General features: G+C 38.7%; 1 protein-coding gene across 1 annotated transcript in view; it reads left to right on the forward strand.

Moving 5' to 3' along the window:
- Positions 1-426: 426 nt before the first annotated feature.
- CRYBG1 (crystallin beta-gamma domain containing 1) overlaps positions 427-23,962 on the forward strand; it is a 43,249-nt gene continuing 19,713 nt past the window's right edge. Inside the window, exons 1-13 of the mRNA XM_074923273.1 lie at positions 427-1,193; positions 6,888-6,938; positions 7,361-8,822; positions 8,907-9,083; positions 11,578-11,625; positions 11,736-11,854; positions 13,219-13,381; positions 14,359-14,498; positions 18,208-18,334; positions 18,652-18,687; positions 19,084-19,226; positions 19,486-19,612; positions 19,704-19,849. Of these exons, the coding sequence (XP_074779374.1) occupies positions 442-1,193; positions 6,888-6,938; positions 7,361-8,822; positions 8,907-9,083; positions 11,578-11,625; positions 11,736-11,854; positions 13,219-13,381; positions 14,359-14,498; positions 18,208-18,334; positions 18,652-18,687; positions 19,084-19,226; positions 19,486-19,612; positions 19,704-19,849 (3,491 nt within the window). The 5' untranslated portion in view covers positions 427-441. The remainder of the gene's footprint in view (positions 1,194-6,887; positions 6,939-7,360; positions 8,823-8,906; positions 9,084-11,577; positions 11,626-11,735; positions 11,855-13,218; positions 13,382-14,358; positions 14,499-18,207; positions 18,335-18,651; positions 18,688-19,083; positions 19,227-19,485; positions 19,613-19,703; positions 19,850-23,962) is intronic.

A 23,962-nucleotide genomic window follows, 5' to 3' on the forward strand; every position in this document is an offset into this window, starting at 1 on the left:
GATACCATTTCAGAATGGAGTAGTAGGGGAGTGTCTTCTGACAGCGAGTGGTCAGCAGATTGGAGCAGCAGCAGTGAAACCATTAAAAACTCTGTCTTTGAGAGTAGCTTGAATGTGGAAACCCTGGAAGTGGAGAAGGAGTCCATCACAGATATAAATAATTCCACAACTCCAGATTTCATAAAAAGCTTGAGAAATTTGTCTAGTGAAGACTTAGAAAAGAGTATCTTAAGCCACAAGCAGCTTGTGAACACGTGGGTGTCTGAGGAGCCTGGGCATGCAAAACCAAAGGATTTGCCATACGAGTTGGAATCTGCGGTGAGTGAACACACACATTCTGCTAGAGTGTTAACAGTTGATATCTATCTAAGAAAAACAGACGAACTCCTTAATGAACCCGTGACTGTTACATCAGAAGAAGATTGTAGTTACTTGGACACAATGGATAAAAAATCGGCTAATAAAAGATCTGGAAAAAGGAGAAAATCTCAGTCATCTAATGACATTCCAAATGGAGAGAGAAACCAGACTGAAACTACTGCAAGAGAAGAATCTGTTTTTGAGGATGATGTCCCTTCTGAGGTGTTTTCAGACAAGATAATAAACTCAGAAAGAAAAGCGAAGTCTCCTCAACAGACTCCTGAAAGGAATTCCTCTTCCCCAGGTAATAATCAGGACTTGAAAGTTGGATCAGCTCACAAAGGGGCTTCTAAAACTGAGGCTGACAAAGGCAAGCAGCAGATCTCAAACGCAACCCCTGCAAGGAGAAGATCATATAAAAAGAATCAGTCGGACAGTGTCCCCATCTCTCCTACGGGTTTGAAGGGCCAGGTAAAAGATTACTCCTCAAAAAGGCAACCTGTACCATCATCAGAGAGTAACCCAATGACTAAAAGAACTTCAGTGGAAAAGGGAAGTATACCTGTGGCTTTTGGGGAAGACAGCTTGGAATCTCCCAAAGTTTCTTTGGCTGATAAGACAGAAGACACTGCCTTGGTGTTTGCTGAAGGCAGAAATGAGATCAAGGCAGTAAAGCATGGTAATGGCTCAGATGGAAAAGCTTTCTTGCGTTCTGATGGGATTAAAAATGGAGACCTGTGTATGTCAGCTGAGAGACAGACAAATTCTGATGTAGACATCTCAAAGCTGAAGAGTTTGGATGCTTCCAGAACAGTCATGACAAAGATTAGCCTGTAAGTAACATAAACTAGTGTACCTTATCCCTGTACCTTTTGCCTGTAACTGTGTTTAGGATTCCATAGGAACACTAGCTATGTTTCTGTTATCTATCTAGATAGTTTTCAATTAAGAAGTGCCTTTTTTTTTTAATTTATCATACTTACAGTTACCACTTAACAAGCACTGTAGTTTACATGTGTTAGAATTCTTTTTTCCATTTTTCTTGTGGATAGGGAATTTCTTTGTATGTCAATTCCATTATATGAAATAATATACGTAAAAGCTGCTCTGTTCTCATTGTCAGTGCCCTCATTGTTGCTCAGATTTGGCTGTCATTAACCTTAATGTAGTTTTGCCATCTTGAACCAACTGAGGATGCGATTGAAGATCTATGTGAAAATCTTTGAGTAAGGAATGTATTCAAGTTGTTCTTTGAAACAACTCAGTTTCTGCTGTTATTTTATGAAGAAATGTGGGATGCAATGTAGAACTTGATCCTTCAAATTATATGATAAATCGCACTCCAGAAGTTTGAATATGTATAGTTGCTTTCCTAAGTATGTGTAGGATGAATCATGTACATTTTTATGCATGTGAATAACATCAGGTATTTGCAGAATTATGCATATATTATTGTGCAGGGTTTGGTTTTACACTCAATGTAATTGTCATCTGTCACCAGAGGTGATCAGTGCTTTCCTTAGGATTGTAAAGAAGTGGATGTATTTCTAACTTTCACTGTAATCACTAATTTGAGTCCAGCAATTGATTTCCTGCATTCTCTTATGTTCTCTTCTACAGTGAATCATTTTATTGCATCCATCATTTCTGTTGTTTGATTGTCACAGCTATGTGCTATTGCTTTCCTCATTGTGGTACATTCGTTTATAGGTGTCAGAGTACACTGAATTCTGCAGGTCCACCCGAGGTACACTGAGCGCTCAGAATTGTTCAGTTGTGTTAGAGGGATGTGAAGGTTCAACATTATGGTTTAAGAAACACGTATGTTTCCAATTATGCTTCCCACACCTGAGAAGCATGGGAGCAATTGGAACCATTTCCTTTGCATGATTTGTAATCCCCTACATCTGATTTGTAACTGAATTAAAAACACCTACCACTGAAAGTTAAATTGTAGTATTTTTGTACATGGTGATGCTTTGTCATCTGGCAGTATAGATCACAGATTTTAAACTGAAGTTTTGTATTTTCACAACTTCAGAGGAAAGGTAGCTCTCATATTTTTCTCTTTGTGTCGCTGTCATTAGTGATGATGAAGTTATAAATGCTTGCATAGCTGGATTTCATTTTCCTGGGTATCTCCTTGACTTGTTGTATAGTGAATTATCTTCTGCTGTAGTCATAAAGTAATAGACAAGTATTCTTTCTGACAGATTTAATTTTAATCACTAAACAGCCGGTTCTATTTAACCTGATTTTGTGGGGTGTGTGACACTGTGTCTTGGCCTTATCTGCTGCTGTAGGAACTTTAGTCCTGGGTGGGGACTGCCATGTTGCATGCAAGGTTCCTGATGCATCAGATAGCTGTTATTGCATAGTACCACACAGCTTCTCTAGCCAGGCAGATTGGAATGCTATTGCCTGCTATAGTTTGTAGTCATTCCTTAGAACACATGAACTATAAACTGGATGTGCTGCTGTAAAATGGGAAAGGAGAAGATCATGCTATTACTAGAAACAGGTGTGGGTTTGTTCTCTTGTTATGGCTTTGAACTACAGAATAGATTACTTTTACATTTTCAAAGGTTAAAAAATTACGGTTAGATACTTCACATGAATCCCTTTCACATTGATAAATACTAATCTACAGACTCATTTGCCTCCTATAAGATGGATTTTGTATAACTGAAGTAGTTTTCACTTAAAAATTTGTAATGTCTCTTACTAATGACATTGTGCCAATTCTAGGAATCATGTCTCTTTAGAAACAATTTTAAAAGAATCTTTAAAATGTTTTGCTGGTTCCCTGCAAGTAATGATAACATTTTCTGTCGTCTTTTACGTCTGTGTACTGGGCAATTTGGAAGTCACGGGATAGTTTTTTGAAAGGGAAACCTATCAGATTTGAGACTAAACCGAGGTTGATGGTACATCTTTAATCATCAAATAAAGCCTTAGGCAGCAGTTATGTTGATGGTGCTTAGCAGAAAACTTGGCTTCAGTTGTCATATTTGATGTTCAGACATGGTTTTGTAGTTGCCTTTGCATTTATGCCGCTCGTTGAATTATTCTGCTCTGTTAACATGCCGTTTTTCTTTGCTCACCTCAATCCGATGTTTTGGCATCCGTGATTTTTGGCATCAGATACATGCTTGACATGGTCGCTTGGACAGTGTGCTTCAACTATGTGACTCACCTTCCGTTTATGACTATATTGGGAGAGGTTTAACTGCTTGCTCCCACAGGTTAGCTGCAAGGTGTAGCTGAAGAGAAGGACATCAGTATTTTTCTTGTGCCTGCTTGTTTCTGGTATTGCAAATCAGCAACGGGTAGTAGGGATTAGCCACACTGGGCTGTTGGTAAGAAAGCACTTGCACTGTGAAGTGAATCCATCTTCCAGTGCTCTTCCCCCTTACTAGAGGAGAAGCTTAAAGGATACTCAGACAACATCTCCTTCATTTAAACAAGCTTAGAAACTCAGTTCTTGCAATAAGGCCCATCTTTTGGCTGTATTTAAAACCAGTATTTCTTAATGTGGAAAAAGGTGTAAGGAAAAGATGAGTTGGAGGAGGCCAGTGTTGTGGTTTAACCCTAGACAGCAATTAAGCACCACGCAGCTGCTTGCTCACTCCTCCCCCAGCTCAGTGGGATGGGGAGGAGAATGGGAAAAAAAGTCAAACTCATGGGTTGAGATAAGAAGAGTTTTAAGAACTAAGATAAAATGTGTTAGTAACAATGATATTAAAATATATTAAAAGATATTAAAATAGTAATGAAAAGGAATATAACAAAAAGAGAGAGAAATAAAACCCAAGAAAAGACAAGTGATGCATAATGCACTTTCTTGCCACCCGCTGACTGATGCCCAAGCAGCAATGTGCCCCTCCTGGCCAGGTTCCCCCAGTTTATATACTGAGCATGACATTCTGTGGTACGGAATATCCCTTTGGCTAATTTGGGTCGGGTGTCCTGGACACGCGCCCTCCCAGCTTCTTGTGCGCCTGCTTTCTGGCAGAGCATGGGAAACTTAACTTTGGGTAAGTGCTACTTAACACACTGATGTTTTAGTTGTTGCTATCAACATTATTCTCACACTGAATCCAAAACACAGCACTCTACCAGCTACTAGGAAGAAAATTAACTCTATCCCAGCCGAAAGCAGGACAACCAGATGTAATGGATGGCGCTCCAGGGCTGAGCTTTATATTGCTCTTCAGTCTCAGCTGTTTTGCTCCTGCTGCTACTATACAGAAATACTGCAGAATGTAAAATACAAAGTGCTGAAGTAGTTGTTTCTGTGTAAATTTGCAAAGCTTGAAACTATACATTTGAGGTGTTACCTGTTCATTTAAAACAGGTTTTGGGCATGGCTGATAACTATCAGTGTTAACCATTAAACTTGCTTGTGTCAAGGCATACAAGGAGAGACGGATTTTATTAGGAAGTTACATGTTGTTATGCTGAAATGCGCTTAGTAGTGCAAGTGACAGGCTGACAGCATGGTATGGAAATGAGTCTGTTAAGATAACTGAGCTCTTAGTGATACCTCTTGAAAATACGGGTAGAAGGAGAGATTAAGTACATTTTTCTAATCAGAAAAGGACGTGAAGGGTCCTGGTGAACAGCAAATTCAGCACGTGTCAATAGCACATCCTTGTAGCAGTTGAAGGCTAAGTCTGTACTGGGCTACATTGGCAGGAATGTAGCCAGCAGGTCAAAGGAGAAGATATTTGGTGCTCATGCGGCTGCATTTGTGGCGTTATATCGAGTTGTACCCCTCCCTCCTCTTCCAGCTCTCTTCTCCTGGTACAAGAGAGATCTTCACAAGTTGGAGTGAATCCAGTGGTGAGCCATTAAGAAGGTGATGACACTGGAGCATACTATAAATGACGAGAAGCTGAAGAGCTTGATTTGCTCAACTGAAAGAAGAGAAGGATTGGGGTAGACGTGAGTCATCTCACTACCTAGAGAGACAGTATAGAGAAGGCAGAGCTAAATTCATCTTTGAGGTGTGCAGCAAAGAGACAATGGCCATCATTGCAATTTGCAACAGTGATGTTTCAGTGGGATATAAGGCAAAAATGATTCCCAGTGACAGTGGCTGATCTGCTGTAATGCTCCCCTAGTAAGGCTGTGAAATCTCAACCCTTGGAGATACTCAGAACTTGATCAAAGCCTTCAGCAATTTGATCTAACTTTGAAGCTGTTCCTGTTTTGGGCAGAAAGTTGGACTAGCTGGCCTTTAGAGGTCCCTTGCAACTTACATTCTTCTTCCAAAAAGAAAAATCATAGAATAATTTAACTTTGAAAAGCTTAGGGAAAACAGTCATACTGCAAATCAGGAGGAGTGACTAAATAGATTTAATTTTATGCTGTGTGATAGTTCCCTCCCTGCCTTCCCTCTTTCAGGAATAATTTTTTTCTGTTTCTAGACTTAAATTTTCCAAGTGTGTTTTATTAACACCTATCTGAAGTATGGCCAGTCATTTTTAAGTTTAATATTTTTAAGTTTAATATTTTCTTTTTTATTGATCGTAAGAACCTTCCAGTTGTGAACCAATGTGAGCAGGCTCGTAGTTACAGTGAGCACTGTTGAGAAGTCTTCTCCAAAAAGATATGGTGATTTTTAACAGTTGCTTTCTGTATAGATTCTTAGGCAGCTGATTTTGGGTTCCTTCTGTTATTTCAGTAAGTTTTTTCCCTAATCCTTTTCCCAAGAAAAGAAGCTTGTACAATGGCAAGTCTTCCTTTAGGAGGGTTTACTTCCCTGCTTGGGATGGATTTCTTGAGGAAGAGGAGAAAGGAGTGATCTTAGTTTTTGGGTTGTTCATGTTAACTCACTTGTACCTCATGCTTCTTTCTTGGGCTAAAGAGCTGTCCGAGAGCTCGTCAAACACAGTTTGTGTAGGTAAAAAAGAAGAAAGCACTTAAATACCAAAATTATCCGTTGACTGATGGAGCATTTGAGGCCCCAGAGATTGTTGCTTCAAGCCAGTTTGTTTTGTCTCCCACCATTGTTGGTTTTCATGTAGTGCCTGTTCTCCCACCACTATCTCCAGATTCCCGCCTTTGAGAGGATGGCGGGCTCCTTGACACTCCTTACATCTGACTGATAAATTCTGGAGACATGTGCCCTGCATCTTCACAGCTGTTCATACTATTCCTGCAGTCGCAAGTGACATGCACAAATAATTTCTGCTGGATGTAGGTATTGAGAGGAGGGAGGCTTAAAACCCTCAGCTGCATGTTGTCAGCCTTCTGCTGTAGTATCAGTACTGTTGTGGTATGCACTTGTACATGCTTCTCTATCCACCCTGGAGAAGTTTCTATGTTTCCTAATTCAATTCTTGTAAAATCACCATGGTTAGTTTACACAATTAAAATTGTTAGCTAACTAATGGGAGAGTCCTCACATGTGGTGTTTGCTTAGCCAAGTGGTGATGCAGTGATTAGGGAGAGTTACCTTTTCCACTGGCAGTAATGAGGCCAGAAGAGGTCTTTCACTCGCTTTAAGGTTGCTTCTGCAGTGTAAGGGCTGCAAAGAACCTGGGCAGATGTCTTCAAAACTTGCTGGAGAGGTATATTCAAATGTCAACCAACTCATTATCACCTTAATGAATTGGGATTTGTTTCCTAAACTCTGTAGGGGATTGCATGCCTGTAATTTATTCTGCCTATTCGCTATTAAATTTTCATGTCTGTCAGTCATAAGTAGTTAAATTTTCTGCCTCAATTGCAGATGCTGTAGGCTGCTGTGTTTTTTGTTTTACTGAGCATTAAGGAACTATGTGCATGTTTAAAATGCATTCTTAGTGTCTAATTTTTTTTGTTGTTTGTATAGTTACTGCTGTTTTAGTTAATTCCTTCTGAGATACCAAAATTTAAACTGAATATGACTACGGAAAATTTCATTATAATGCTACATTTTATTGTTTTGAAAATTGTTACAAGTCTTTTCAAGATTAATAGATGTAACTCTGTATCACTTTGCCTCCTGTAGTCCAGCCAAACCGAAGAATGTAGAGCTGAATTTTAAAGCACCTACGAATCAAGACAGTTTGGAAAGCGAGCAGGATACTCTTGAAAAACCAGTTAATAAAACTAACAGCAACATTGCCAACAAAATTTCCTTGTTTGAAAATAAATGCGCTAACCAGAGCCAGAGGCCTACTGACATCCCTTCTTCAAAAAATAGTACTGTACCAAGCACATTTGTTGGCAGAGCAAAGCTGAAATTTGGAAAACTACCTAAGGAAAGCGAACAGCCTGATAAAACGTTAAATAAGCAAAGCAGTCGCCAGAAGTTATTTGAGAATGGCATACCAGAGAAAGAAAGCACTGCAGAATTGAAAGGCAAAAATGAAGAAGGCTCTGCCTCTTATGAGGATATTGGGAAGACAACAGAACTTAAAGTAAAAGCTGCAATATCTCTTTTTAACCAAAGCAGCAAAATTGATGCTAGTGGTAACTCTCTGAAGCAACCCGATCCAGAATTAACCACAGCTAAAAAAGAAAGTTCACCTTTTAAACTGTCCTTGCACTCACCCAGTAAAAGTGAAAATGTTCAAGATACTTCCTACCAGAGAAATAACACAAGCTCAGAATTCCACAGAAATGAAGAAGAGATGCTGCCAAACACTGAGGTTTTATCACCTTGCAATGATGATAAATATCTTCTGCCATCTCATCAGTTTCCTAGATCAGAATTGAAGAATACAGAAAATGGAGATAAAAAGGCAAAAACAGGAGATTTGAGCTTTGCAACACTGCAGTATGATGACAGCAGTCAAGATAGTATACTGATACCAGAGCACAGCATCGATACACTAAAGAGCCCAGGCAAAACCTGTAATGGATCTGCTGAAGATGATAGCATTTTTGATTCCCCATCAGACATGAAGAAGTTTGCTGAAACAATAAAAAACTTGGACAGCTTGGTTTGTTTACCCCAGAAAAAGAAGAGGTCAAAGCTTCCCAAGTCCCCAGCACCCCATTTTGCAATGCCTCCTATTCATGAAGATAACTTAGAGAAGGTATTTGATCCTACTGTATTTACTTTTGGTTTGGGACTGAGGAGAGAAAAAACACAAGATCTGTTACCAGCCCAACAAATTAAAATGCAGAGCCTGGAAACGATAGCAAGAGTCAGGCCTAAGCGTGCATCGACAGAGCAAAGTATCATATTCAAAGCCCTGCAGTCATGTAATAGAGAGGAACCTGCCTTTACTCAGGAAATAAATGGAAAAGAAAACATTGATGGTACAGATGGTGAGGTTAAGAGATCCCGACTTGAAAAAAGTTCCCTCTTCTCAAGCTTGCTGTCTTCTACATCTAAAGAAAAGTTTTTTAATCCTTCTGTTACCTCAGTAAATAACACCACAACTTTTACAACTGACTCCTCAGGGATGCCTCCTTTACAACAGGATGCTTCTGAGCCATTTGGCACGCATCAAAAATCTGAGGTAATAAAGATGGTTCGTGAAATACAATCATGTAAAATTTTGTCTACCTGCTGAATGAGTGTTGATTTTGAATTTGCAATTCAGTCTCTTTCAGATATGAAGTTTCCAAGTTTTGTGGAGAAGTACATGCAAGCAGATAGTGCAAAAAAAGAACTAAGTTTACAAATGCCCCACTATGGGAATCCTGAGAAAAGTTTTTCCAGCTGGTTAGGAACCAGCAGATATGAATCAAATGTCCCCACTGGTTTATTAGATGTGGATGTAAGTATTGTGGAGTTTAAAATCTGCCTGAAAAGTTGTCCAGCCTTTATATTTTCTATACGTAATGTGCATACATTGTTTTGTTTTGTTTTCCCTCCTAGGGACATACATAGATTACAAATACAGAGAGGTGAACATAGATATGGTACAAGTTTCATCTGATGTTTGCTTTGCATGAAAATGAGATAGCATCTATTAATATGATTATATTTCTTCATGGTACTCTTATTTTGAGATTCTTCACAAATATGAATTGAAAGTATATGTTTGAATGTCTTCATTCTTGATTTTGTATTATTTTGAAACAAATCTCATGCTAACTTTATTTTTTTGTTGTAAATTAGTAAATGTTTTCTGTGAACTTCAGAAAACTTGTGTGTGCTTCTTCTGTTGACAGTAATCTCTCTCCTCTTCCACCAAGACATTCAGCCATTGCACTGTTAAATGAGTAACATGGCAAACTTTTTTCCGCCCTCTGTTTTTGTTCCCAGTATTCCCATGCATTTGACAGAAAATATATATTCTTTAAGAACGCTTTAAGAACTGGATAGTAGTGATTATTTAAAGTGCTGCTATAGTGGAGGGCTCTCCATTTGATTATGACCATCTATTCATCATTAGTGAAGGCAGACCTAGGTTTTCCCTTTGAGACAACTTTACCCTAATGTGGGAGAACTTCGTAATTTCTGTTTTCAAAATGCTGAACCAATGTCCTATAGTATATGCTATTTCTGTTTATGTGGGCTCTTACTCAAGAGGAAAATTATAATCAGGAGATCTTAGAATCGTGGAAGAAGTAGGTTCTACAGAGTTTAATAGCTGCATTAATGTGACCTGTGGAATTGAAGCAGCATGTAAGAAGTTTGAGAAGTACTGTTTCAAAGCTACTAGTTATTTGCTGTTACAGTTCTACTAAAAGGAGTAGGGGAGTAGTAGAAATAACTTCTTTCTTCTTCACCTTGCAGAAGGAAATCATCCATGGTACCTCTCAATTTTGGGGATGTAGATTTTTCCCATATGGGAAGTTTTTTAACTACTGCAAGGATGAAAATTAGGGGGGTTATTTGCAGTGATGTAGACTTATGCCGCCAGTTAAAAAGTCTGTTTTACTCTGGATGGCCCTGCTTGTATTTCAAAACCTGGGTTGAAAGCAAAATGACTAGTACTGATTTTCTTTGCTAGTTAAACTGTTGGTTTTGAGTGGGTTTCAATTTTTCAGTAGAGCGTGGGAGGCCTGATATGGCAAGGAGGTATGTATGTGCATAAAACTGCTCTTGAAAGAAGCCTGTTTAGGCTCCAAAGGGTTCCAGGACTTCTGCAGCACTATTTCGGACTCTGAATTCTCTTGCTCAAGTTAGGAACCGAAAATGTTTCTATGATATGTACCTACTGTGCGTCTTCCACTGACTAAGAAAATGGTGATGCAATGGCTAATGGGTAATGTGAAGGAAAAGAGTAAGGGCAGCCCAAAATGATGACTCTGGCATTCCTTAAATGCAGAGCAAGTACTAACTGGAATTGAAGCACTGGCTAAAAAAACCAGTCATGCTTCAACGTGTCTTGATGATGCCTACAAAAATCCGATGGTGGTTAGGAACTCTGTCCGAGACCACTGCTTTCCCTGCATGATGACTAATACGTTCTCATTAGTTCCTTGCACGTGTTGCTGGTTATCTTACGCTGCAGCCTATTTAGGGGTAGGATCTGTTTGGGTTTTTTTGTTTGTATGAGTAGTTCCTAGAGAATGAGACCCTGTCCCAGAAGGAGCGCTCCTTTCCTTACTAGGAAACCAGACACATAATTTCAACACTTCCTTTATTTGTTTTAAGATGACATGATGCAACCACAACTTTCCCATATATTCTATATCATATAGTTTGCCACTGAGTTCAGTATTGTTTGGACTTTTGTATACCTCAGTGTGTTTTGTTTGTTTTCAGCATTTTTACTCTATTGCTTACGCACAGAGTCTCAAGATTTTTGACGAAACCTATCTTGTTATAAGGTGTTCATCACAAAATTTGTTATGTTAGCTAGTTCATACGTGCATATGCCATCATGCCTCCTCAGTCTCTTCCTATATTCCTTCAAAATTATTTAATGCTTTATTGTTACCAGACATTTAAACTTTCATTAATATCTTTAGCATTGTAGAGCATGTACTTTATTAATGCCAAATTTTAAAGTATGAAACTACTGGAATATATAGGAAGCTGATCAGAAAGATTTTAAAGTATTTCAAGACTGGTTGATGTTAGTTGGCTTCAGTGAGATGATAATTCAGAGTTTTTATAAATTAAAAAAAGGGTGTGTAAATTTGTACATTTGTGGCAAGATACTGCTCTTCAGGAGGAAGAAGGAATTGAAGCAGTAAGTAGGTGTAGTTGAAGCGTTCTCACCTTTTTACTATTCAGACTGATTTTTATGAGCTTAATGAATACATTTCTGGCTTGGAGGTTTTTTTGGTGACTTTTCTCTCCTCAATGTCTATTAGGCACTCTCAAGAAATGGACAAAGTAAAATCAATCCCAGACCTGGCAAGGTAAGATCAGTTTTACTATCTTTACTGTTCCTCTCTATATTTAAAGCATAGCAAGATTAAATTATATGTTGTTGGTATTTGTGGGATGTTTTGTTTTGTTTTTAACACAGCTGGTGATACACTGTGAATCAGACTATCAAAAAAATGGTATTGAAGTTTTCCATGATGTTCTGGATTGCAGTTCTTGGGTTCTGTCACCAACAATTTTAGTTAAAGTCATCAGAGGATGGTAAGAGATTAACTTTTACTCTTTATCATTGGTTGATCCAAAAATCTTTTGAAACAGAACCAGCATGTAATTCATAGTAAGTCTGCCTTGCAAATGGCAATGTAACGTAGACACCCGTGAGCAAGAAACATGGCATTTTATCTTAGCAATAGGAAATTCTGGGTTGGAAAACTTACTCTGCTGACAGACTGAGTGTTACCATCAGCTGGGGGACAACATTTCACCAGGCATAGGCATGGGATGAAATGACAGATTCTGTCCAGCTATGCTGCCCTTTGACTTCTCTCCACTTCATAGGTTCTTACATAGTATTTGAATTGGGCTAAAAGACTAACAAATTATTTTAAAGCCAGGTCTGACATGGGTTTTGATGCAGAAGATGTTTCCTGTCCACATCCCATGTCCAAATGTATTAAGGTAATGCTGTAGAGGTAACTGACTGTTAATCCAACAAGTCCAGAGGGAATTTTTCTATAAAAGCTAGATTGCCTAAGAGTAATACAAAACAAGTTCACCTCCTACATTCTTTGTAGCATTAACAGAACAGCCATTATTAGTGTGGATGGCATGGCAAGTTAAGTTGTGGCCAGGCTATAATATAGTCAAATAGCAGGTTCTCAAAAGCGATGATATGATACAAGCGTCAGAAACAAGGGCTAACTTCAGTAGGAGGTACTGAGAAGCACACTGATTGCTCTTTAGCTTCAGAAAACTGGAATTAAAATCTTTTGATCTGTGTGAACCAGGTCTTCTTTGCCAGCATGGTCTAGGGGACTGAGGTGTTTCTTCCACCTTCAACTAAGAGCTCCAGGGAAGGGTTTTGTATTTGCAGATGGATATAGTTTTTATCTAGTTATATATTAAAACCTGCCATTAAAAATGAAGTTGTGCTTGTCTTCTGAACAGTCTTATCATACTTTGGCATATCTAGACCAGTCCTTGTGGATCCAGGCTGCTTTTCACAGGATCCAAGTAGCTTCTCTGTTTATACATGATGCAGCAGTCTGCAGCATCAGCATTTCTGACCTACAAATTGTTTCTGCTTAGTATCTCATGCAAAAGTCTTGTATTCATAGACAGTAGTCTTGCTCCCCCAAATCATCAATTTTTAAAAAGGTGGAGGTGTTCTTGATGAAATTAAAGAGACAGTAGTAGGTATCTTTGTTTTTATCATTGGTTTTAAAAGTATCACAGAGACCAGAAATGGCTTCCATCAGCAGTGTTGGTTGAATAAGCTCTATTGGGGTGGTGGCAAGGGTCTTGAAATAATAACTTCTTATGAAAGACTTTGTTAAATGAGAGCATGATTTTTGCAAATCACACTTGATAAGGCACCATTAAAAATGAGAAATTTTTATTTTAAGCTGGATACTCTATGAGAAACCAAATTTTGAAGGGCCGTCTATTCCCCTGGAAGAAGGAGAGCTGGAACTCCCAGATATTTGGGGTACAAGTACTTCAGAAGACCAAAACGAATGTAAATCTCTAAAGCCTGCAGTGATTGGTTCAATAAGACATGTTGTTAAGGCAAGTAATATAAGTAAAGAAAATTTTATATAGATCATAATGTTTGGTGATGTTTGATACAAAGTGTGATTAGTGTATTAGCACACAAGCGTAACATGAGTTGTAAATGTATGAAACAGTCTTCCATGTTGAATTTCTTGTTTAATCACAAAATAAACATGGGGGCTTTTGCACACTGGGAATTATAGTAACATCCACTGGAACGATAGGGCAGGAAGAAAACTTCGTGGTTTTTATTAGAATAGCCTCCAAAATGCTACGTACAGCATATGCTTTTTAGTCTGGTCAGACTCTCAGGAAAAAAACATCTCAAAAAACCATCAGTATTTCCACAGACTCATAAATACCAAAGATGTATGTGCCTTTTTCTTCTTTTTTTAAATATAAACCAAATTTACGCTCAACACAAACTTCAGTGTCTCAAACACCAAACCTTGTTTGATACTCACAAAATAGCCCTGTATGCACAGACTTACCAGGGAGTTTCACACGTGGTGGAACAGCCTTCCTCCATGCACTTTTAACCTACCATTAAGTAGTTACCTGTGCAGGTTGCCAAAACAAGCATGAGCTATAAAGTTATTTGACTAGGAATGGAAAAAGGAGGAATATATATTGCTTGTAACTACAATTCTTGTTTAAATTCCAGGTCTCTTCAAGAATGGCTTGCTTGGTGTTGTTTAAGGATTTAATTTGCTAGAGGAGATGTTAACTGATGAAAGAAAATGTGTTCCTGCCTAGATGGCAGAAAGTAAACAATGTAAATGCTGCTTAGAGATTGACTGACTGTCTTGGTCCAGACAGACAGGCAAACTGGCCTAGTTATACTTTTATTATAGGCATCTAATAACAGTAGTAATTGACAAGTGGGGAAACAATTTAAAATAAAGAGGTGTTTCCAAACTAATTTAGTTATCCATATTAATTACAGAACTCACAGCACAGATTAAGTTATTATGACAATCTTCGTTTTTTAGGATTACAGGGTTTGCCGAATTGATTTGTATACAGAACCTGAAGGGTTAGGAATCGTGACTTCCTTTTTTGACGACACTGAAGAAACAGGGGTGTTCGGCACTACTCAGAAGACTTGTTCTATCAAAGTACACTGGGGCATGTAAGTGCGTAGTTCTGTATGAACATGTACTGCTATGAAAGGAATTTGTTTTAAACTATTGGTTACATGTATCAGACATGCAAGCAGACTGTTCTGGTCCTATATTTTGGTACTATTTGTTGGCAGTGGCATTAGTACATCATTGTAATGCTTCACCCTTGGAGGGGCTGTCCTCTTCAAATGTGTTGTTAGAGCAAGTTTTTCTTCTTACGTGTAGTAACGACAGAGTAACCCTTGTGTATTTGTAGCAATGGAATGAGTTTGCCTCTCCTGTTCTTTCTCATTCAGGCAAACATCGTGAGAGTGGGGGGATGAACTGTTATGTTAAGGCCACATTTCCTATTTGCTTTCCTCTAAACTTGAAATCATTGTACTAAAAGAAAAAAATTTTCAATCCCTGGTGTTACAGAACAAGACAGTGTCATGTGTAGACTCTGGAAAGTGTTGTATTTCACAGTGCATTTTAATCAGTGGTTTTATGGTAGTGTTTAGGACATGTATGCTATGTCACCTGAAAATATCTAGCCGTGTAGATGTAATCTAGGTGTAAAGTATGTCATAAACTAAGCAAGCTTTTATGAGAAAGGAGACCTCTAAGGAACAATCTAGGATACTGTACCAATGGCAGTTTTAATGATTTAATAAACAAACCTGTAAATCAGCAATGAAAATGTGCCTCAAAGTGGTACTGGGAAAAGGATACAGAAGGAGTCTGCTTTCAGACAAAGTGAGAGAGTGGAACCGTTTTCAGTGATGTTGGGTCCTGCATATCATTTTCTAGGATGCACAGACCTTGGTTGGAACTTGTTGGCCATGTTGTATTTGGGCACTGATAGCATTTGCCTTGCTGGAAATGGTCTATTTAACTATGAAAAACTGTCCAACAAAAGAGAAGTGTTGTATACCATTGAAAAGATGTATTCAAATATGTAACATGATACATGGGGCATTTTAGTTATTACATAAAGGGTATTTTATATGATTAAAATTTTACACCTTGATTTGGGGAAAAAATGAAGCACTTGGACATGTTAACATTTCCCTATATACCCAAGTAGTAGGTTCTCTGACAGGAAGCTATTTCTGTTGAACTGTAAGCTTAATCCAAATTACATGTCTGCCAAGAGCAATTAAATCAGGTATGTTATTTGGAGGTTGATTAATAACTGACTTCATCTACCCTCTCCACTTTATTTCTGTCTCTCACTTAAAAGCTTTCTGTGAATAGTGAAATTACTAAATTTTTGGAAGGGAAGCAGAGACTGTGCACATCTCTCAGACTGGCCCTTATTTTGCATCTGTGTGACAGTGGGTTTGCGCTAAATCTTAATTTCTCTCTGTTGCATTTGAATCCCTTGAGAGAAGGCAGACTAATGTTTGCACCTGGAAGTGGAATAGACAATCTTTCTCAGATGTCAGTTCATTAGTTCAGTGTAAAAAGAAGTTGCTTCTGCCAATTGCTTGTATGAGAAATACAGTAAATTGTTGCTGCTTTTTTGCATGTTGCAAGGTTTTTGCTTTCCTTTAGTTTACAGGTATGGCATAGTTCACTGTACTGGTGGTGGAGAGAGGCTCTGATTCTGAGTCACCTTGCCGTGTGGGTGTGGTTGTATCTTCTTAAAGTTTCCCGGTGTTTGCGCTTAATTGTTGTTTACTAAAAGCTGCCAAAAAAAATGAGTCAATGCCCCTTTTATCTTCTGATTGTATCCCCTCCTTGGTCTTCCATATGTTTAAATTCTTGCAGTGAAGTTAGAATCATAGAATCGTAAAATAGTTTAGGTTGGAAAGACCTTTAAGATCGAGTCCAACCGTTAACTTAACACTGCCAAGTTCACCACTAAACCATGTCCCTAAGCACCACATCTCCACATCTTTTAAATACCTCTGGGGATGGTGACTCAATCTCTTCCCTGGGCAGCCTGTTCCAATGCTTGACAACCCTTTTGGTGAAGAAATTTTTCCTAATACCCAACCTAAACCTCCCCCAGCACAACCCGAGGACATTTCCTCTTGTCCTATCACTCGTTACTTGAGAGACAACCGACACCCACCTCACTACAACCTTCTTTCAGATAGTTGTAGAGAGCAATAAGGTCTCTCCCTTCAGGCTCCTTTTCTCCAGACTAAACAGCCCCAGTTCCCCTCAGTCACTCCTCATAAGTCTTGTGCTCTAAACCCTTCACCAGTTTCATTGTCCATCTTTGGATGTGCTCCAGCACCTTAATGGTACTTTCTTGTGGTGAGGGGCCCAAAACCAAACACGGTATTCCAGGTGCGGCCTCACCAGTGCTGAGTACAGGAGGATGATCGCTCCCCTGTCCCTGCTGGCCATGCTATTTCTGACACAAGCCAGGATACCACTGGCCTTCTTGGCCACCTGGGCACACTGCTGGCTCCTGTTCAGCTGGCTGTTGACCAACACCCCCAGGTCCTTTTCTGCCAGGCAGCTGTTCTGACCCAGGTACAGGACCCAGCACTGAGCCTTACTGAAACTCATACAATGGGCCTCGGCCCATCAGTCCAGCTTGTCCAGATCCCTCTGTAGACCCTCCCTACCATTAAGCAGATGAACACTCCCGCCCAAGTTAGTGTCTTCTGCAAACTTACTGAGGATGCACTCGATCCCCTCATCCATATTGTTGATAAAGATATTAAACAGAACTGGCCCCAGTACTGAGCCTTGGGGAACACCGCTTGTGACTGGCTATAAATTGAGGGCTTACTGGGTGGTGTGACTACAGGACACAGAATATCTAACATTTGGCTAGAGACAGCCATAAAGCTAAAGCTCCTTGTTTGTTTCTTGGAACCATATGTCTGCAGTGAAACTATACCAACTTGTGCCAGTTTACATCAGCTTGAAATCTGCCTTTTAAGCACGATACAGTGATGGATTATTTTAATATCTTTCTGATGTCATGAGATTTATAGATTATGATCCTTACATGATTAAATAGTTGGCTGCATAAAATATTCCTGTTTAATGTGTTTTATACTGCTCCATGCTGTACTTCTGAGGATCAGTAAATTTAACTGAAGGAAATAAATTGCCATCCTTATGCAGAAATCAACAGTATGTTTCCTTGTTTCCAGTAAGTGATTACTACCTAAGATTTTCTTGAAAAATAACTTTGAAAAACTATTGTTGCTGTCCCAATCAGGAATTTTGAAAGTCTTTCAAAGCAGATTTATTAGCAGATAGAAGCCATGAGAAAGTAGACTTCTAAGGAGTTACCTGTTTTTTTCTGTGTATTAGTAAATAACATGTTTAGAATTTTCTGTTGAACAGATTTTGCAACAAATCCAAGTCTAGGTTAGTAGAGATCTTTCAACTTCTTGAAAATTGGTTCGGTATATTTTAAAACTATTCTGAAAATAATAGAGTAAGCTTAAGTCTTGGAACTTTAGTCTAAAACTTGGGTTGCCTTAGGTAAGACAGTCAAATTCTTAACTGTCTGTTCATTGTACTGATGGTTTTTTTTAGTCTGTTCAAACAAAACACATGCATTATTGGTGGTTTCTGCACAGGTACAGAAGTTTCCCAGCATGCCATCTTGTAGCTGGCAATTTTGATGGTAAAGAAACAAAGTTTTATTAAGGGTACAGTGATGTAATTTCTAAAGTAAGTGTATTGTCTCATTCTTTACTGTTCAGAAACATTCTGGGTTTTTTCTCTTTTGCGTTCTTCCCCCCGCCCTCCCACTTTTAGATGGCTAATTTATGAAGAACCTGGTTTCCAGGGAGTCCCTTTAATGTTGGAGCCTGGTGAATATCCTAATTTAGCATTCTGGGAGAAGAAGGAAGCCTATATTAGGTCCATGAGGCCCTTGAAAATGGTAAAGTACTGTTATTACTTGCAAGTTACATGACTTATGTTTATGCATTAGAAATAATGTGTTCAGGTGGCTAGATTTTTCAAAACTCACAAAATGTAACTGTTTAAAATCCGAAATTTTTAGTCTATAAAATTCTTGAACATTCAACTTTTCATTACATCCATTTCTGCCTTTAATCTGCCTTCTTATTTTCACTTGTGTTCTTCAAGTAAGGTTTCATCTTAAATTTTCTGTCTCTTTGTGAAGAGTTGATGACTTATAGTTGCCCATATGTTGTCTAAGTAAGTATAGATAACTTTTTTTTTTTTTTTTGACAGGGTGGTCGCAAAGTTGAATTCAGTGGAGAGCCAAAGGTAAAATTCAATATTTATTTGATTGTCTAGAGGTATTTTAGAACACGTGAACTACACGTGGGTAGATAAACATATCTTGGTTGTGTACCAACTAATGATGGTTTAGTGGCTGGTCCAACTGCATGTGAGCACACCACGAAAATGGAATTTCTGTTACATTTATGCATCCATCACATACATATATGACAGTATTAACAGCTATGTGGATAATGCAGATGGGTAATGAACATGCAAGCCATCACGTTGCATCTCTGAGGGAAAGACCTCTTGAAGAGAATAAAGAAATCCACTAATAGTTTCATAGTCTTGCCTCCCCTTCTATGTATCAATGCAAAAGAAACTGTCAGAATTTGTCATGCTCTCTGAAACTTTTCTTTTTCTTAATTTCTGCTACAGGTAATCATTTATGAGAAGCCTTTCTTTGAAGGGAGACATGTGGAAATGGAGTCAGAGGTCTTTATGCTTGATGACAAGGAATCGGAAGACAAGACAAGACTTCCGCTTCCATCAGTGGGATCCATGAAAGTACTGGGAGGACTGTAAGTGTGGGAATACACCAAACAATATTTCCTCTTCAGCTGAAGCATAACTTTATAGGCTGGAAATTGCGGTGGACAAATTCAGTACCTGTTTATTTTCTCTGTTTTCACAGTTTTTCGGGTTTAGATATGTGCCTGCATTAAATTTGTAAATATTGACAGCAGAAGAACAAATTTCATAATCTGTATCTGCTCCATAACAACATGGAGTGGCAGTTGTCCATTTTCACATGCCAACTGTTTTGTTCTTGTTGTTCAGTTGGGTTGCTTATGAGAAGCCTGGGTTTGAAGGCCATCAGTACTTGCTGGAAGAAGGAGCGTATCGGGATTGGACAGACTGGGGTGGCTATGATGAAGAGTTGCAATCGTTGCGACCGATTGTTGGCGTAAGTTCCAAGAACATGTAGTGGGCATCTCCTGAGTGCACTGACATGTCATGTTGCATTTTCCTTATGATGCTTCTCTTTGCTTTAACAGGACTTCACGAGCTCCCATATGATAATGTACAGTGAAAAAGACTTTGGATCAAAGGGTTCCAATATTAATGTGTTAGGAATTATTGCCAATTTGAAAGACACTGGATATGGGCTGAGGACACAGTCTATAAATGTGCTAAGTGGAGTGTAAGTGATATTTTTAATAACTGTTTAATTTTAAATGTGCTATTCTTTTTAGAATTTTATAGTATTTGCAGATGTTTTTCAGCACTCTGACTTCTAATGTCTATGTGAAGTCTTCAAGTAAAATTTTCTGCCCTTGACAGCAGAATGTGAAAGGGAAAGTTTTTGTGCATCTGTACAGTAAATTGATTTTCTTCTCATAATAAGATTGGGTGCTCCCAGGAAATGTTGACTTACTGATACACAAAGTATGTAAGTATGACATTTCATCAGAGAGGTTAGAAATAGCTTGTGCTCGTGACTGTATTTTTTTAAAAAAGCGTTTCAACAGCAAAATGTTATGGAACTTATTTCCAGTTGTCTTGTGTTTCACCAGAGGCAAATTCCTTGCTCTTTTCTCTCAACTGTGTGTAAAATGGAGATAACTCTTGCCATGCTTACTAATGCATTCTGATATTAAGGAGACTTTAACTAAAAAGTAACATGGCTTTTGCAGTGAATCCTACAGATTAATAGTGTTTTGGTACTGTGGTCGTGGTTTCTATTGAGTTTTTTTCCTAACACAGTGGTTCCCAAAACTTTGCATTGGCATGGCCGTTATACAACTCTTACTGTTTGTGCCACAGGTGTTGTCATATGCAGTTGATAGTTTGATAGACTTTGCTGTTTGATTTGTTCAGTACATCGATTGCAGACTGAGTTTCACAGCCTTGCAGACTGCATCACAGTCTTTTGGAAATACAGACAAGTATGAGCAATCATGTCTCCAAATACACAAAATTGCTTAAAGTAGTAGAAGCGAAAGGGTGTGAGACATGCAGTCTCTCTCATTGCCTGGTATGGAGGTGACTTGCTGAAAGCTCTGCCTTACCCAGCCACACCCTAAATCTTTCTGTGTGTTATCTGTGCGATATCTCTGCAAGTTTGTCTGGATAAAGATTGCAGAATCAAGCTCAGTGCGTTCCAGAGGAATGCTTTTAATTTGTACATGAATATGGTGTGACAGCAGAGTTTTTTCTGCCTGATGACCTTTGAAGCCACTGTGCCCTTCTGTCTTCTGTAATATGCAACAGAGATTCATGGGAAGGAGTCACCTCTGAAGCTTTGAAACAAATTGTGGGTTACCTATCATGCCTTTTGTGTAGTTGTTTTAGTAAATGTCTGTTACAGCTGAGATAAGAATCATACTTGAGTTTGAGTATTCTGGTAATTAAGAGTTACTCTAATACTGTGGTGGTAAAGGCAGCTAGAAGTCCTTACAAACAAAACTCTTGTCCCACAGACTCTGCTATGGTTCCTATAATCTCACCTTGTAGTCTCTTAGGAGGTAATTTGTAGCAATAAGCTTTTTAAAAGTTTACGTGCATTGTTTATAACAGGTGACTATCACCCAATTCTTAACAGTCTTGTATGACCCTTTCGTTTCTGAAGAGGTTGTGAGTGTTTGGGGATTGGTGGTGGTGTTCTTGCTAAGTGTTGATAATAGTAATAGAATATGTGTCAGAAAGGTTGAATAGTTCACTTTGAATGCTTGGTAATAAAATGCTTTATTTTAAAGTGTTAAATAACTATCCAGGTAGAAAATTTTTAAAACTTTCCTTCTAAGAAATCAGTCATAGAACAGTGAATAATCTGTTGAGCAATTTCCTGAGCTGTTCAGACTGTAATATAGATAATGTCATAGTGAACTGTGGGAGATTCAGTAAGGCTTGTCATAATATTTCAAAATAACTTTCCTGGTAACATGTTGAAAATAATTTATTGTAAAAAAAAAAGTAAAAAATGTAAGAAGCCCTGAGACTTTCATAGCAATTTTTTAACTACAGGTGTCTGGGGTAAGCAGTTACAGTAGTAGCAGATAACAAATGATCTGTATTTCCCAGATAATTAATTTGATTGCCCTGTAATTTAAAGGGTATATCAAAGAAAAGAAAGCCTTACGCTGCAGTGCACAGATACTACTGAACAAGTTCTAAGCTAAACTGCATCTCTAAACTGTATGCTGAGGACAGCCTAGCTCTGCATTTGGGGAGTGAATATTACATTTTGGGGTAACTGAGTGCTATCTGCACTAAGATTTACAGCTATTGTGTTTCTGAAGAAGCTTTCCAAGCAATATTTTAACTTCTTTTCTAAATCCATTATAAAGACATCCCTCCAAAAATATCCTAAGGTGATGAGGATTGACTTCTTCAAAAATGAAATGGTCTTGAGCATTCTTTAGAGACTGGCCAAGCATAAAATCCAGGATATTTTATTCTTTTGCCATTAGAGTGGGAGAAAGCAATCCAGAGTACCTGAAAATAGGAGAGGCCTTTCTTTTTTTAAGTAGGGTTTGATCTTTACTTCCAAACTGGCAAAATTTTAAGTGATGGAAAATGGAAGTATTTACTAGCAACAGGTAACACCCTTTACAAGTTTAAGCAAGTACTAAAATCAACTGTTGTACACTTTTTACTTCCTCTCTGCTTAAAAATTCTTCAAGCTTATATTTAGTAATGATCGAAATCACAGGAATTGCATGTTTGAAATGTGCCTTTTCTTTATCCATAAACACATCAAAATTTTGCCAAAAATACTGAAAAAGCCCCTGTCTCCTAGTTGATCCGTTTTGAACCTGGTGGAAGAACTTTTCCATATTAGTTTTTTTATGTAAGTGTTTGTTTTACTGTGATCATGTAATCAGCCTGGTTTTCCCCTAATTTTCAACTAATTAGTTCACAGTGCAGACTTGGCTGCTTCTAGTGTACATATGGATAGTGATGTTAAGGAAATCATTAGGTGATGAGTAGTTCATATATAGGAGCCAGACTGTAGTAGATTTAATCTAGATGCACTCAGGAAGTTAACATGGGTAAAACTAAAGAGACAACAAGGTACAACAATGATCCTCCACTGGAGACTGAAAAGGGCAAGAGCCCTTGGGTACCTTGTGGGAGAACATTTCAAACAAAGCTTCTACATCCCTCCATCTCTGAACAGAGCTGAACTGACAAAAAAACCCTTTCAAGGAGTTACGAAATTTAAATTTGCAGGTCCCTGGGATACTGGGAATCACAATCATGAAGGGGTATGATAAAGAACCTGTTCTCTTTCTTTCCTATAAACGGAATTTTATTACCTCATCTTCTCTGTTAATCATGCTATGAATCTGCAAGTGCCAGTTAACTTCCGGGCCCCTCATGAGGTCTAGCTGATTAGCATGTATAGGCCAATTTAAATCCATTGTCTCCATGTAGTATTTAAGCTTTAAAGATTGTGAATTCTATTTCAGTCCTGAAGGAGTGCTTCTGTGCCTGAAAGAAGGTCCTTCCAGGATTTAGGTAATCTGTCCTATCCTAAAATGAGTCTGAGCAATGCGGAAAGGGGGATTACTCCTCTCTGCTCATATTAGAGCACAGGTGATGAGAAATCGCCAATGTTTTAAAAGATAAAGTGAGGTAAGATGAATCCTGGGCTGACTATGGGCAAAACCAATTTCTGGCAAGTTATCTGTGTCTCGGTTCTTTTCTTGGCTGTTCTTCCAGACTGTTTGGAGCTGTGCTTATTAGACATCATATATAGAAGGCTCTGGGGAAAGATACTGTGTGTGTAATAGTACTATAACATTATAGAAATGACACGTTTCCCTATGTCTCCGGTTCTAGGGGCATGGATGGTGCAGGGGAGTGAAGGTCTCCAGCACCACACCACCAGCAACTTGGGATGAGGCTGTTGCTCAGCCTAACTAAGGCAGTTTGTAGGGCTGGGGGTTACAAAAACTGTTCTGTTAGGAGAACTCGCTCCCTGTGGGGCAGGGTTGTTGTTACCATGCTGCAGAGCAGTTCTTCAGTTTTTATGGTGCCCGGCAGCTGGGATGTGACTCTCTTCCTCAGATATGGAGGCAATGTCTTGCTCTCCAGGCCTTTCTGTGAAGTCAGAAGTTGGATTAAGGCAGTGCTCCTTCCTAGGGATAGTCTTGAGGTCTGACAGGTTTAGCTGGTACTGAATTCAGTTGCCTGTCCTTGATGTTGTTATTACTACTCTCAGCAGCTTGTATGGGCTTCTGAATGATGTGGAAAAGCGCAAGTATTTCACCAGTAAGCCCTGGCTCTGAAAACTCTGTAACCGCATGGG

Source organism: Athene noctua, chromosome 1 (genome assembly GCF_965140245.1).
Source record: "Athene noctua chromosome 1, bAthNoc1.hap1.1, whole genome shotgun sequence".
NCBI lineage: Eukaryota > Metazoa > Chordata > Aves > Strigiformes > Strigidae > Athene > Athene noctua.